The sequence below is a fragment of the Trachinotus anak genome, unplaced genomic scaffold, assembly GCF_046630095.1.
Source record: "Trachinotus anak isolate AG129_WGS33_773 ecotype Australia unplaced genomic scaffold, CSIRO_AGI_Tana_v1 ptg000004l, whole genome shotgun sequence".
In the NCBI taxonomy this organism is placed as follows: Eukaryota; Metazoa; Chordata; class Actinopteri; order Carangiformes; family Carangidae; genus Trachinotus; species Trachinotus anak.
In genome coordinates, this window is record NW_027273855.1 from 5188771 (window position 1) to 5202381 (window position 13611).

General features: G+C 43.8%; 1 protein-coding gene across 2 annotated transcripts in view; it reads left to right on the forward strand.

The window, feature by feature from the left end:
* agrn (agrin) overlaps positions 1 to 13611 on the forward strand; it is a 251176-nt gene that overhangs the window by 218899 nt on the left and 18666 nt on the right. For both annotated transcript variants that reach the window (XM_071475408.1, XM_071475410.1), the window contains 10 exons: positions 1103 to 1217; positions 2771 to 2890; positions 3078 to 3470; positions 4954 to 5146; positions 7198 to 7413; positions 7929 to 8158; positions 9887 to 10021; positions 12635 to 12725; positions 13048 to 13212; positions 13499 to 13610. In XM_071475408.1, the coding sequence (XP_071331509.1) occupies positions 1103 to 1217; positions 2771 to 2890; positions 3078 to 3470; positions 4954 to 5146; positions 7198 to 7413; positions 7929 to 8158; positions 9887 to 10021; positions 12635 to 12725; positions 13048 to 13212; positions 13499 to 13610 (1770 nt within the window). The remainder of the gene's footprint in view (positions 1 to 1102; positions 1218 to 2770; positions 2891 to 3077; positions 3471 to 4953; positions 5147 to 7197; positions 7414 to 7928; positions 8159 to 9886; positions 10022 to 12634; positions 12726 to 13047; positions 13213 to 13498; position 13611) is intronic.

Genomic DNA, 13611 nt, shown 5'->3' on the forward strand with positions numbered 1-13611 from the left:
AGAAAAAGAAAGATCAGGAGGCTTCTAAGTCAGTGTGTCCATAGAAGAGTTTGTCCACTACCATTTCCATCCCTAAGCCAGCTTTGGAGGATTTTATATTTGACCTGTCTGCTTTGCTGTCACACTTCAGCCCACAAATTAGAGGCTTTCTGTACATGGAGGAAATAATCTTTAACACCAGATCCTCCGGCTGAACTGAGTGCACTAACTCATCAGCGTCACTGACGGAATCAGCAGCTTTTTTGCATCTGAGTTCACCTCACTAGTACTGAAAAACATGATAGCTGGGACGTTTTTGTCTAAAAGCACAAGCAGCGATATTTGTCATTTTTACCACAAATCAGAAAGAGTTCCGGCTGAATGTGTGTCTTAAATAATTCTATTTGGAAACACTGTGGACAAAGACTGGAGCTTTAAAAAAACGCAGATGGGGAGTGTGCAGGAACAGTTAATGGGGACAATGGACCTAGAAGGATGCTCCAGTAAAGTGGGTTACCAGGCCCTGAGATTTTAACCAGCAGCTGAGAGGAAGACGAAGGAAGATTTTTTTAAATCTGCTGCCAGAATGACAAGTTGGGGTTTATGCCATGTATGTGTAACTTATTTAAGTTCTAGCATGAAAATGTTCAAATTTTCAGATAAAATAAAATATTGGCCCAGTTTTTTTTTTTTTTTGTGCTATAGACGGCTTCAGTCTGACTGCTGTAATGTCATTGTTGGCCTAAAGGAACATTTTAGTCAAACCTCCTCACGGAGCTCCTCTGGTTGGTTACAACATGCACACAGTGGGAGCATCAGAAGCAAAACCAATCAGGAGCACATGTCAGGGTAGCACGACATTTATCTTAGCTCCTCCCGAAAACGTATTCCTGTAATTAATGCCACGGCCGCAGCTAAATGTCAATTTGTGCACCCACACCCAATAGGTTTCCTCTCCACACCCCAATTTGAAAGGCAGTCTTTCTTCCTCGGAGACAGAGTACAGTCTTCCAGTATTGGACCCGCTGCTATGATAGCATGGAGCTCATTACCAGCCTCATTTATCATCTCCTCTCTCTTGTCTGTTCTCTCCTCCCACTCTCTCTCTCTCTCTCGCCTTCAGCTCAATGAGTTGTTCAGGAAGTCGGATGTACACAAAGACTTTATGAGCGTTCGTGTCCGCAACCTGGCACCCAGCAACTCCATCCTGGCCTTTGTGGAGGCTCACTTCAAACCAGGTGAGAGATGTTTAAAGGGAGCAGAAGATTTCCAGAAAATCTGAATGAATATAATATGTAAGGCAGCCAACAGAGATATATACCATATGTGCCTGGAATCAATTATCTTTTTCCTCCTTTGTCTCTGAAGCAAGATATCTCAAAAATTGCTGAGCAGATTTTAATGGAACTGGGATAAAAGTGAGGCCATTGGCCAAGAAAGACCTAATTAATTTGCAGTGCCACTTTATTGTCTTTTTTAGGCACTTAACATTTTCACTCTTGACTCTTGGACTGTACGTAACTTTTGTTCTCACCTTAATTCCTTAGTCCAGCACAGATCAGTTAATGTTCTTTTTGCTTAAAACTTGTTAGAAAATTCTTGTATCTGTGGCCTATTTGACATAAACTCCCATTATTCTTTAACGCAGTTGTGCAAACCGTAGCTGCACATAACCACTCTGAGTAATCCTGCAAACTTAAATGGCGATTTGCCTGAACAGTAGGTGGCACTACTTCCACTAAACTTTGATTTAAATGAGAGTAGCTCAGTGTTAACACCTCACTTCAAATTTTGTACAGTTCATCCTTGTGTAAAACATAACTAGGACTATGACCTTTCTGTTGCTGTGTGTATTCTGCTGCAGATCTGGCTACAGGTTAAAAACTCTAAACTTTACCTTTATTGAAATAACAAATAGATTATTGTGCATCCTTGGCCCAGGTATGTGCTGTCTGAGTGTTTCCTCATTATTATTTTTAATTTGGCTCATGATATTGTGAGGCACTGACGGTCTCTCCTCATTTTTATCTCTTTTTACATTTTCTTCTCAGTGCCAAGGTAATCCCTGGCTTGCAACAATTTCCCTTAATATTAAAAAAAGAACAACATCATAAGATAGTTTTGACCTCACTGTAGATGTTCAGATTCGTATTTGAAAATTCATCACAGCCAGAAAAAGCTACCCAGTATGCCAGTGAGATCGTTGGCTGGTACATAGCATTTGTTGTACAGGTTGACAGTTTGATTTGTCATACTAAGACAAAAAGGAGTGTGCCCAACAAATGGAGGAATGGAACCTGCTGTTATGTTTTCTTGATCTATACCTCACAAAGTGCTGATTTTCATTATATATATATATATATATATATATATATATATATATAATAATTCAGCTCTAAATTGTATCATTGATATACCACAACTTTGTCTTTACAAAGCTCCTTTTGTACAGCACAAACCACACAAAACCCCAACCTAACCTCCTTTTTTTATGAGTGTCGTTTAGCGTCCTTCATACCCTTCACATTGAGCAGTGGGTGCTGTTAAGCAGTGCTCCTGCATGGCCAGTAAAGCAAACATCTGCAGCGAGCATTATGAGAGCTATTCATCTGGAACGTAGTCGGACAAGCAATGGGTGGAGGACAAGTGGTCCCTGGGGACCCTCCACCTGTCACACGCAGGGCTTTCCGATATATCCAGTGTATCGCTAAAGAAGCTTGAGTCCTGTATTTGCTTTGGAGCGTTCCTCAGAGGCCTTGTCCTAAGTGGTTGTACCGCTTGTTTATTGTAGATACAAGATACACGGTGGAGGACATCGAAGGAGCCCTGCTGAAACAGCTGAAGGCCTCCAAAGAGACCAGCATCGCCGTGAAGAAGCCGGAGGACGAGAATATTCGCTTCACCAATTATGGTAATACTGTGTGGACTTAACAGGAGAGTGCGGGGATTAATAAAATGAAAAGGGGTTTTAAGTTATTCATGAGGTGATTTATCAAAGGTTTTAAGGGTCTTGAATAGGAAAACTCAGGACTGCAGGCTCAACGCACTTTAATGTCTCTTTTTCTAATTTCCATTGTTCTCTCCGGCTCTGTTGACAGGACTCTCCTCCGTCCCCTTCTTCACCACCACTACCACCACCACGGCATCCGTCACCACAGCTGCTCCCACAACCACCACCACCACCAGGCCTCCGCCAACAACCACCCCCTACGTCACCCGTCGCCCTACCCGCAGGCCCTTCAGCACCAGACGCACCACCACAACCTCAGCGCCGGTGACCACGCCACTCCCCACCACCACCACGGCAGCTGCCACCACGACCGCTCTGCCTCCCGCTACCACCATCGCCCATGTCAGGAGTAAGCTTCATCACAAGGCCCAGAAGCCATGCGACTCCCACCCCTGCCTGCACGGGGGAACCTGCGAGGACGACGGTTACGACTTCAGCTGCAAGTGTCCCGCCGGGCGAGGAGGCTCCGTGTGCGAGAAGGGTGAGCGGGCTCTTGAGTTTTTTCTTTTTCTATATATATATAGAGGAACTATTTCTTCTGCAATATTTGTTATTACCTTAAAATCAAAAATTTTAAGCTTATTTCAAACTCATCGAATAAAATGAGCTGGAACAGACTTTCCCTGAAAATTTGCTACAACTGGAATTAGCGATTTCAAAGAAACTAAGGAGAGGCTGACTTTTACAGCGATTATTCAGCAGCACACTACTTTCCACTGTGCCAACCATGCCTTTTAGCTGTTCTGTAATCACTGTTAACCACATCCTCAAGTGCTTTGATACATTTATGAAGTAGCAGAAGCAGCACACCATTAAAATACAAAAATCAAACATTAGAGGAAACATTACAAAGAAAAATATTAATGAACTACAGTATACTTCTTCCTGTTCAGCAAGAATTTTTGTGTAATTGTAGGTTCACAAAGTGGCTGCAAAATGACACCTTAAGTAGCAGTGTGTGTAATGACTTTCACTTAGTGTTGTGTTGTCGCAGATGTGGATTTATTGGGTCATTTGAACTTCAACAAGGCAACAGAATTCAGAGCTCAGGACAAAGGTCTGTTTCATACTAGTTTTTTTTTTTTTTTTTTAATTTTGAGTACATGGATTTGAGTTGTGGCTGCACTTCAAACTCATCTCAAGTGATTCAGACAGGTTCAGCACCTCAGAAGTCAGCAGCCACTCACTGAGCTGCTCACTAAAGGCAACGCAGAATCCAATCAGCACCACAGAGAAAGTCATAAATCAAGGGGCTGCTTGAGAAGCACAACTCTTTTGTTTCTTCCCTCTTACCCTATTTTGGGATTTTTTATTTTTTTTTTGGTGGGGGGGGGTGAAGAGCAAGTTCACACAGCTGCATCTTAAGATAATTGACACTAATTGCTTTGATGGGGATTAGCTGGTGAGAATCAGTGTGTGTCTTTGAGTTAGAGTGGCTAAATGAAGTCACACGTACGCATACACAGCCACCCACACACATGCGCGCGCACACGCACGCACACACACACAAGCCAAACCTCCCCCAGATCAATCAAGTCATTAGAAGAGGGAGCTCATCAGCTGCCATTCTCCTCAGAGAGACGGACAGAAAGACAGATGGACAGAGAAAAAAGGAGCCCAGGGGGGAGAAAATGGATGATAATAATCATAATTGTCGAGCAGCAAAAAAACAAAGGTTTCCTGCGTGTGTGTGTGTGTAAGTGTGTGACTTGAGAAAGGGTGAAAAGCCCAACTCCTCCTCTTCCTCAGTCTTTTTCTTTTGATCATGCGTTTCATCAGGCAGTTTGGAAAAAACATCTTTCTTAAAATAAACCGATAGAGAGGCTTATTTATTTGTCATCACGAGTCAGTGACACACCACCAACGCTCACCCTTAATTATGCACATTAAATGCCTATTATGCCACGATAAAGCAAATCACATAATAATGACAGCACTGGCTTGTTGTCTTCATTCCTCCACAGCGATAAAGTACTTCATCCCGTCATTTGGAGGCCAGTCCTACTTGGCCTTCCAAACCATGAGCGCCTACCACACTGTCCGCATCGCCATGGAGTTCCGAGCATCCGAGATGACCGGCCTCCTGCTATACAACGGCCAAGAGGGCAAGAAGGACTTCATCTCTCTGGCTCTGGTCAACGGCAGGGTGGAGCTCCGGTGAGTGAAGAGGGGCATCGTCCTTGTGAGCTGCTGATTCTGCTGCCTTTGTTTGATTAAATGTGATGGAACTTTAATGATCCCCGTGAGGAAATGGGGTCATTGCGGCAGCAGCCGAGAGAGGATGTAGATAAGAATAAAACAAATAGAGAGAGCACTAGAGATAATGAGGCAAATAATTACAGCAAGTAAACATGTTGAAAACAACACTGCCAAGAAATAAATAAAGATACAGAAGCATTTTGACAGATTTGCAGGTTAAGGCTGTGATGCTGTGCTTTCAGAAATATGTTCCCGTTTGCAAATTACTGTTCACATGATCACAATTACAGATTGTGGGAACGTATGCACAGAAATATGTGCAGGAAGTCCAAATTTGGCATTTCATATATGATAGCATTAAGGCTGGATGTACAAATGTGATGTTTGTTCTTACAGATGGATGCAAAGACATATAGAAATGCATCCAGAAATGGCTCATAGATGCATTGGACTTTCCACATGGACAGAAATAGCATATAGTGTGTACAGAAATATACTGACTCTGCAAGTCGGGACTGATAAGAATCACCTTGTTTGGTAAATATTTAAAGGAGCTATTTGTAAGTTTTGCTATTGCTACGTAGCTAACGTTAGCATTAATAGCTGTTTACTTACAAGTGTAGAAGAAATGTTGCGAGTTCAGCATCACACTTCATTCCTTTACTCATCAAGAGCTGCCAACGCCAACGTTAACTCTGTCTCTGTCTCTGTCTCTATCATGTCTTGTCTTCTACTGAAGTCAGCATGCTAACCAGCTAGCCCCGGCCCATCTTGTTACTTTCTGATAGCGCCTCATTGTAGCCTCAAATCTGCCCTGAAGATGTAGCATTGCCCAGAGGTTGTATTATAAGACAACAATAGCTGATCAAGCGACAATCACCACCGCCCAAGAGATACAGTGATATATCCTGTGAGACAAAAGAAATGTATCAACCCTTTTTCAATTTAAGTCTTTATTTTCTATGTGGTAAATACCCATAATTCATTTACTCTCCATCGTGACTCGAGGGTTTCTGCTAAAGACGTGTAGACTGGACAGCCTCACTATCACTCCTCATGACTAGTAAATAGATACTGACTTGTGAAATTGGTGTCATGCCCACTGAAGATGTGTAGCAGAATTTGAGCAATGTTTCTTTTTTATTTTTTTATTTTTTTTTAAAGACAGTATCATTTTTGGACTCAAGCTAACATCAACCAAAAGTTTCATCTGTTCAATCTGCCTGAAATTAGACAGTTTTCCTGTCAGACACCTGCAGCAGCGATAAGTATTCAGCTCTTTCTTGACAGCAGAGTTGTATGAATAAAAAATCATTCTGGGAAAGACGGCGTCTTCAGAAGAAATGTGAATGGACTAATTAGAGATTCGGCACCACGTCTGTTTTGGGCCTATTATCTCTAACACCATGCACTTTCTTTATCATTTCAGTCTTGTGTTTTCCCCTTTCCCTCCAAAGCCCTCTCAGTTACTCCCCAACCTGGCCACGTTAAATTTCTCTGTTCAGAGTAAAATCAATAGCAACCTAATGACCAAGGAGATCATTAGTCACTTGTGCTTTCAAATGGAGCTCTGCCTCAATTCCAGAAATACAGCTGTGAGATTACCACCCACAGCTCTGCAAATCCAAGACGTGGGGAGAAGAACTAATTATTTGTGGCAGATAATTGCTCTCAGGTTGTGCTAATACTACCATATGTGTGGGTGCACATACACAACAGCTCTTTTCTGTGATGATATGGCCTTTTTCTCAACAAATCCCCTTAGATAAAAGGTTGAATTAAAAAGAGGGCGTGAAAGACATTTTTAAGTGAGTAACTGCCTCATTTCAATCTCATAGTTTGGAATCCCAAATGAGGAGTCATGTACCCTCTCTGTCTGCTCTCTGTTGAGCAATATTCCTGCTAGTCATTAGGTGGTGCTCAGTAAAAAAAAAAAGACAATAACCTCCTCAAGTACAGATATAAAATGACTGTTAAATATAACACATTTTGTATCCCCATCCTCTCAGGTTCAACACGGGCTCCGGCACAGGAACTGTGATCAGCAAAGTGCAAATCAATCAGGGTCGCTGGCATCAGCTGGTGGTGACTCGCAATCGCCGAAACGCAATGCTCAGCGTGGACAACGAGCCGCACGTCGAGGGCGAGAGTCCACGCGGCACGGACGGCCTGAACCTCGACACCGACCTCTTCATTGGAGGAGTACTCGAGGAAATGAAGCAGGAGTAAGACCTTCTATCTTACATTTACACACCATTATGATAAGAATCTGGGCAGGAAATAAGTTACACAGAAAATCCATTAACTGAAAAAATATCAGTCTTCAACTTCTAATATTGAGTCCAAAATTCCGCCAACTCCACACAGTTCCTACTTGTTTCCAATTTCACATTTTTATCCCGGTCATGTTTGTTCACTTTAGAGTTATTTAACTTCCTTGTCCAGATTAACCCTGTATAGGGCCTCTGGGAAAAATTACATGTGGGCCCCTATTGACCTCTAGTTTGCAGTAATATGGCTAAATACAAGATAATTTATATGTTGACATTTAAAAACAGGTGGAGCAGGCAGGTACTCAAGGCTTTTAGCATTTCAGCTGATATTGTACCTGTAAAACAAGCTTGTTAGGGAACATGCACTTTACTAATGCATGTTCCCAAACAAACCTGGAGTTAAGTGAGGGTGATTACTGTGATAATTGTTATGGTCACTTCTTATCCTTTTTCCTCTCCATCCTCAGCGTGATGGAAAGGACGGGCGTGGCCACAGGTCTGGTGGGCTGCATCCGCTTGCTGGATGTCAACAACCGGGTGCTCAACTTGCAAGAGAACGGAGGCGACAGTCTGTATGGCAGTGGCGTGGGTGAATGTGGTAACAACCCCTGCCTGCCAAATCCCTGTAAGAACGGCGCCACGTGCCAGGTCAAGGAGGCCGAGATGTTCCACTGCAAGTGCAGCAAAGGATTCTGGGGTAAGATGCCAACAAAAAAGAAGCGTCCATGCTGCAGAGGTGCAGTTCAGCAGTTTTCCCAACATCATACTGGGATTTCTTCACTGTCATGGAATTTTGACAAGTTTATTTGTGTATGTGTGTGTGTGTGTGTGTGTGTGTAAGGAAATATGGAGAAAATAAAATTTATTCATGTGTCATTTTCAGACTTTTCTAACACTTTGCCGTTAAAATTATGTTTACATCTCCGCCTTGCTTTCTCTCCAGGGATTCACTGTGGTCATGACTTACTCACAAATCCTAAGTAAGCTTGACAGCCTAATTTGACAGTGTAACTCATGCCCCCAGCAGGAGTGCTGGGAGACATTCTGTAAACACCAACACCATCATATCTGAGTGTCCAATGCAGACATGAAAGATTAAATGTTGAAGCAGAACAGAAAACATGGAAACTTCCACCAGACATTTAGTGATTGGCCTTTGGCCTATCTCTGCTTCCACATCCCTTCCTCCTCTTTTTCTCCCTCCAGCTGATGCCAACTAACAAGCAACTCTGAGAGAAAATAGTTAAGACCAGACAGCATCAGGGCCTAGCCAAGCGTTGCCTCTCCCTGGTTGTGCTAAAGCCTACTGTGGAAAGTTTCACACCAGAACCAAATTAATTGTCAGAGTTAACTTTTATGCTTGAATAGGATTTTATACTGACATGGGGGCATCTCGGTGGTTAGGGAGCACATTTTCACTAAAAGAGCAATTTACCTTGAAGTCAGAATGTGGATCAGTAAAGCATCACCTCACATTATTATTACCTTTCATATAGGTGGGTTTTTTTTTTTTTTTGTTGATATTGAGAAGCCTGAGCAGAAGTAAAAATAACCCTGTACTATGAAGAAGCATTGCCGTGATCAAAGATGTGTTGGCAAATGGATGGTGATAATGAGATTTGGATCGTTGCCTGCATACTCGCATTCAAGTTAATTTTGTCATCATGTCAATTTAGAAAGTGGCCAAGATTGCCGGGATCTCGGAGGGAGGGACAGAACACGGGGAGAGAGAACAGAGGAGAGAAAAAATGGGTGAAAAGAGTTGTAGTTGGAGGGAGGACATGTCAGGACAGCCGGATGAATGGGGGAGGTGAGAGGGTATTAGAGTTAAAAAGATGGCAGTGGAGGAAGTGATATGAAAAAAAGAGAAGTGGTAGAGAAGTGAGAGCGGAGGATAAAATACAGTTTCCAAAAGTGTGAGTGAAGAAAAAACGGGGGAGCCTTGTGAGCTCAGCGGGGATGGGGTTCATTAAAGTGCTCTCCTCACCACAGGCTCTGACTGCTAAAGTAATGACGGGTGAATTCAGATGGCCTGTGGCAGAGGGCAAAACCATCATCCACCAGACGCTCGAGAGCTTTTCCCGCAGTCGGTATTGGCCCAGAAACACGGCCTCATGGCGGGGAGGCTCTCCACTGTTTAATCTGGATGTGTAATATTTTCAAATCCTATTAGAAAATGACCTCTATTACAGAGGAAATCCCCCCCCCCCCCCTTGTTTTTGTCTCCCCTACCCCCCCACACATCCTCTCAGATGGAATAAAAGAGAAAGTGGTTGAAAACGTTTATGGTTGTTTCATTAGGAAGTTTCATTACAGGTTCACTCATGGTGTGTGTGTGTGTGTGTGTGTGTGTGTGTGTGTGTGTGTGTGTGTGTGTGTGTGTGTGTGTGTGTGTGTGTGTGTGTGTGTGTGTGTGTGTGTCCAGGTCCAACCTGTGCTGATGTCCATGACCCATGCGAGCCCAACAGGTGCCATCCCTCCTCCCAGTGCCAGGTGCTGCCTGAGGGAGGCTACAAATGCGAGTGTCCCATGGGACGTGAAGGGAGACACTGCGAAAAAGGTAATCTGACGACAGATTGTACATCCTGCTGTGACCCCCGTCACTTCATGCCTCAATTGTTCTCTCCAGTGCTTTTTTGGTCTGGAGTCAGCTGAAGTACCACCGTCCTCCTCAGAGCCTCTCTTGCTCCCCTTTTCATTCCGCTCTGTGACATTTCCATCCATCCTGGATCGAAAATGGAGATCAAACACAGAAAGGGGGGGGTGGTTGTGCCTTCAGGGTGGGAGGGGGAGTTGGTGGGCCGCATGCAGAAGTGAGGTAGATGATTGGCCCCGTCGGGCCGTTCGCCACATCGACTCAGCTGCGCTTGTTAGCGAGTGAGCGGGAGCGAGGCTGCAGCCTTCCTCCACTGCCTCCCCCCCGCCTTTCCACCCACAGGTGTTGTGTTCAAACATGTTTGTTGCTTCTCAGCTACAAACATGGCAGAACCGGGCCACGGCTGGGGAAAAGACCAGAGCACAGCTCAGCTGCTTTTGAAGTTCATCATTAGCACTTTTGGCAGTGTCACATTCTGAAGTCTACCCGTGTTTCTTCCCTCCCTGTCTTTGTAGATGTTGTCATGAATGTTTGCAGAAGTTGACTACTTGCGACTCTGAATGAAAGAGAATATGCTATTAAGCACATTCCTATTAAAAGAGAAACATGCACCTTTGTACCTCTGGGAATTCAGAAAAACCAGGTTGGACTAGCCTGCCATTAGCCCCAAGTCCCAGTTAGCAGGTGATTCAAGTAAACCAAGGTGAACCAAAATCAATGCTGTGTGACCAAGAGCATCTCCCATTCCAAAAGGCTTTTTTTTTACACAGGAATCAATGAGATGACTAATCGCATCAGTCCTCCCTGCCTGTGGTGATTAATGAGAGCGTCAGTCAGCCAGAGTGTCAGCCCCAGACAGGAGCTCAGAGATAAGGTGGCAGCCAGGCGGCCGTACCCTCTGAGGGCTGCACTGAGAACAGTGAAAAAGACAGGTAGCTCAGAGCCCGCTCACCAGAAGCCTGAAGGTGAATTAGTCATAATATAAAGTGTAGCATGTTCAGTTGAACTGCAGTTTCCTTTTAAATTCCACCAGGGTTCATCAATGCAGCCTACTGCTATAACATTCACCATCAAGGACTTTTCTCAGTGGTGTTCCAATAGTATTGAATGACCTGCTTTTCTCTGTGCTTTTACCCTGTGATACTGTAAATCATTACAATTTAGTGATGAAAGCAAGATCACTTGGACTCAGCCAGTCCTTGAAAACTAACTGCAGGGAAGAGTTTGAATTTTTACCAGCATTTAACATTCAGCACCGTAGCTGGATTAAGCCAGGGACCTGCTAATGTTTGTGTGTGTGTGTGTGTGTGTGTGTGTGTCTCTCTCTCTCTGTGATTCACAACTCTGTTGAAGAGCCAATTGATTATGGGCGGGACCAGGAGCTTAAATTGCAGCTAAAAAGTTTTTCACTGGCTCAATGTTCATTTCAGTTGCTTTTTTATTTTCTTTCCTTCTCTCCTTTTGTTTTAATGCATTTCCTAGAAAGTACTAATTAGGTAATATTGCTCAAATATAAACAAAATTACCTCAGAGCTTACTATCGACCTCAGCTAAATAGATGAAACAGTTCTCCAAGTGCTGCTTTTGAGACTTTTATTTTCGTTTTGTTTGAGTATGACTGTGAAAAGTTCAACTTTTCACCAACTCCCTCATTGACTGCTTCATACGTCACGTGAGTTTTCCTGGTCACTCAGCTGTTGCATGGACCTCTGGCAACTTATTGATCAGCAGGCTTTTATTTTGAACACAGGGTGAAACAGAGAAATGCCCCCCATCCGCACTCCTCTTTGAGAAACTACTTTCCGAGCAGCTCTGTTTCTCTAATGGCTCAGTGCACAGTTCCTTTTTGTGTGTGCAGGACTATTTTTTCCTCTCCTCCTCCATGTTGCATGCCATCATCATTAGCAGTCTTCTGCACAATAGCTAATTAGCTTTCTCATCTCCGTCTGCCTTCTCCATCCTTACTCGCCTCAGCTAATCCCAGCCAATTACAAATAAAAGCTTTATTGCTGGCTACATAGGTATGTGTGCTCGTTTGTGTGTGTATATGTGTGCGCGAGCATCTTGTAGCGCACATGCCTCAGAATGATAGTGGTTTCTGCAAACAGCACCATAAACACAACATACCCATGGCTGACACTTGAGTGATTTTTAATGTCATGCCACTTGTTAGAGGGATGGCACGGTGCCTGTCCTAATCACTCCAGACAGCCAGAAACAGGACAACCAGACGTAGACCCGCTACAAAGACATGAATTTGTAAAAAGACCTGCCAAAACACAATGGCTGCATTATTTCATGAGTCCCGGCTGTGGTGTTAAACTCTACATGTCTCCAAAGGTCCTTTGTTAAACTGTGGCGGGCTGTGTAATCAGTCTGGCATAAGGGTTTTTGAGTTTTTTTGTTGAATATCTGTCAAGAGAAAGACTTAATCCCAAAGGCTGTGAAAACACAAATCCATCTCTTTCCATAATGCTGACAGGTCCCTCAAAGATGTATCCACTATCTCTGAATTTCAATTCTGTCAGCAACAAAAACGAGACCTGAGGATGAATATATTCTCTTTGTTTTTTCCAGTGGCTGAGAGGAGAGGGGCTTACATGCCATTATTCAACGGAGACTCCTACCTTGAGCTGAAGGGGCTCCATCTCTACGGGCACGATCTGCGGTAAGTCCCATGTCTCTGCATGAAATCCACACAGTCAAGTCCTGTGCAGCATGTATTACCGAACACTGGGTATCATGTAGTTTTCATAGAGGTTTCTCTGTGCCCAAGGCGGTGCTTCCCTGTAAGCCTGAACAGAATTGACAATGAGGGTTACACAAATAACACCTTATCAAGGCCTTAGCAGGTCGGATATATAGTATCTCTACCCAGTTTCCATATAGAAAGAGCACCAGTGCGCCAGAAGCAAGCATATAAGCATCCTTTGTGGGTGTGTATAACAGTGTCTCTGTGTATCTCTGACTCGCTTTTGCTGTGACTGCAGTCAAAAGCTCAGCATGACAGTGGTTCTCATGGCCAACGACTCCAACGGTTTGATCTTCTACAATGGCCAAAAATCGGACGGAAAAGGAGACTTCATCTCTCTGTCCCTCAACAACGGGATCCTGGAGTTCCGCTATGACCTGGGCAAGGGTCCCGCTGTCATAAGGTAGGCAGGTCTAAGAGGGTTTAAGTTAAACAACCACCGACACCAATATAAAACGTGCATTTTTGGGTGGACGTAGTCCTAACTGCACTGGATCAGGTTCGAATCTGGCCTGAGGCCCTTTGCTGCATGTTGTCCTCTCTCTCTCTCCCTGACTTTCCTGCGTCTCCATCTTGCTGCAGCTATCACAATAAAGGCAGAAAGTGCCTGAATAATGCATGCATTTTAGAGTTTTACGCTACAACCCACATATAGACAAATTGTTTTAATTTGACTCTTTGTGATACAGGAGTAAAGAAGCAATCCAGCTGAATGTGTGGAACACCATCAACTTGGAGCGCTCCAACCGCAAAGGAGAGATCATGGTGAACAAGAAGAACCCCGTCCGAGGGGAGGCACCGG